Source organism: Marmota marmota, unplaced genomic scaffold, assembly GCF_001458135.2.
Source record: "Marmota marmota marmota unplaced genomic scaffold, marMar, whole genome shotgun sequence".
Classification (NCBI taxonomy): Eukaryota; Metazoa; Chordata; class Mammalia; order Rodentia; family Sciuridae; genus Marmota; species Marmota marmota.
In genome coordinates this window covers 42,099,141-42,101,010 of record NW_026000082.1, presented here as the reverse complement: position 1 = coordinate 42,101,010, position 1,870 = coordinate 42,099,141, and the positions used below count along the sequence as shown (strand labels likewise).

Here is a 1,870-nt window from a genome sequence, read left to right as displayed (position 1 = left end):
AGCTACGTACGCAGTCAGGCAGGAGGAGGAGGGTGGAGGAGGGAGGGAGGGAGGGAAACTGTCCCATGAGATCTGAGACTGTGGGTGGGGCCCAGTGCTCCCCCTGACTTGCTGTGTTACTCTGGGCCGGTCACACCCCCTCTCTGTGCTTCAGTTTACAGCCTGAGGACTGGATTTGGTGTTCTCTGAGGGCCCCCCAACTCTGACAATCGAGGGCTCCCTCCTGCCACTTTCCATGAGAAACTCGACCTAGCTCTAATCATGGGACCAGCTGGAGAATCTGGACTAATTAGGACCTACTGTGTGCAGGTAGTCACAGGGACGGCGTCGGGCCTGGCCGCAGCCTCTGGGAACAGAAGGAGGCTTGGAGCCAGGAGAGGCTGCTTTGGAGCCTGCGTCTTGGGCTGCCAGAGCTGGGAGTGCTGTGCTCTGAGGCTCCAGGGCTAGGAGCCACCTCCGGGGATGGTGGCACTAGGAGGATTGGCACTCAGCCTGCCTGGTCCTCAGCCAGACTCCTAATTAATGAGGCAAAGTCTTTGCTTCAAAGTCAAAGCAAACAAACAAAATGTGCAGAAGCTGCAGCCTCCCCACCCCCAGCTTGAAGACCGTGCACCCCCCACCGCATCCCAGAGCCTGGCCCAGCTGTGACCACCCGAGTGCACGTCCCCACAGCAGGGCAGGCCGCAGCCGCACGCCTCGTCTGACAGTGAGGCCCTGCAGGGCCCGGCCTCCTGGAGCCTGCAGGGAGCACCAGCTCCGGCTCTCCCCTCCCAGCTCTGCCCGGCACTAGCTGGGGCTCCTTGGGCAAGTTACTTTCCCTCTCTGTGCCTCCACCTTCCCTTCTGTGAAATGGGCTGCGGTGAGTCCACATGTAACTTGTGTCACAGTAAGAAACAGCCGTGACGAAGTCTCATGGGCAGGTGCCACATGGACGGGCAGCTAATGAGCCGCATACTCTGGAGACAGACACCTTCCTGTTCAAATCCTGGCTCAGTCACTTTCTAGCTGGGGAGCCTCTCTGGGCCTCAGTTTCTTCCTCTATAAAATGGGCCTATAATTGTGCTGACCTCAGCTGCTTCGAGGGTGGAACGAGGGGACGATAATAGCACGGGCCTCACAGGCTTCCCGAGCTCCTCCGTGAACAGCAGGGAGAGGGGCCTCCGGCACCAGGAGGGTGACAGGTCATGTGGGGAGTTTGTCCCAGACCTGGTGGGTCCTCGCGTAGCCTGGCTGTGACCTCTGCCTTAGAATCCCCTTGCATTTCCTCCTTCTCTGGCCTCCCTGATGGGCCTCGTGGGGCGAGCCGAGCAGATGTTCCTGGCCCCTGGGGCAGGCAGGGGGCGAAGGCCCCGGGACTCGGTCCTGCCCCCTTCCTCCCACCTTCCTGAGCCCTCGGTCCTTCCTGTCAGAGCCCCCTGCACCCATACCAGCGTGGCCCCCTCTGGGGAGCCGAGGGCTGGCCCCAGGGCCGAGGAGGGCAGAGGGGAGGGGCTGAGCCCTGGGCCTCAGACCGCAGGTGCTGACTCACAGCCTCCGCTGGACGGTATAAGGCAGCCAGCCCAGGGGATCCCACAGCTGGCAGAGGATGGCGCAGGGGACAGTGATCCATGTGGCCCCAGAGCAGCCCACCCACGCGGTGTGCGTGCTGGGCACCGCGACCCAGCTGGACGTCTGCGGGTGAGCGGGACCTTCTGGGCATGGGGGGCAGCGGGGATCCGGCGCCAGGGGCTGGTCCTGCTGACAGCCGTGGCCCAGGCTTCAGGCCTCTGAAGAGATAAGCCCCGGGCACAGCTGGAGAGATACCCCGGGCAGCCGGGAGGGGCCGGGCTCAGCAGCGGCTCCTTGGCCTGTGCGGGTGTGGGGTATGGGG

At 63.4% G+C, this 1,870-nt stretch overlaps 1 protein-coding gene across 1 annotated transcript in view; it reads left to right on the top strand.

Moving 5' to 3' along the window:
* Nucleotides 1-1,544: 1,544 nt before the first annotated feature.
* LOC107142194 (protein-arginine deiminase type-4-like) overlaps nucleotides 1,545-1,870 on the top strand; it is a 51,376-nt gene continuing 51,050 nt past the window's right edge. The window contains exon 1 of the mRNA XM_015485638.2: nucleotides 1,545-1,677. Coding sequence (XP_015341124.1) covers nucleotides 1,586-1,677 — 92 coding nt within the window. The 5' untranslated portion in view covers nucleotides 1,545-1,585. The remainder of the gene's footprint in view (nucleotides 1,678-1,870) is intronic.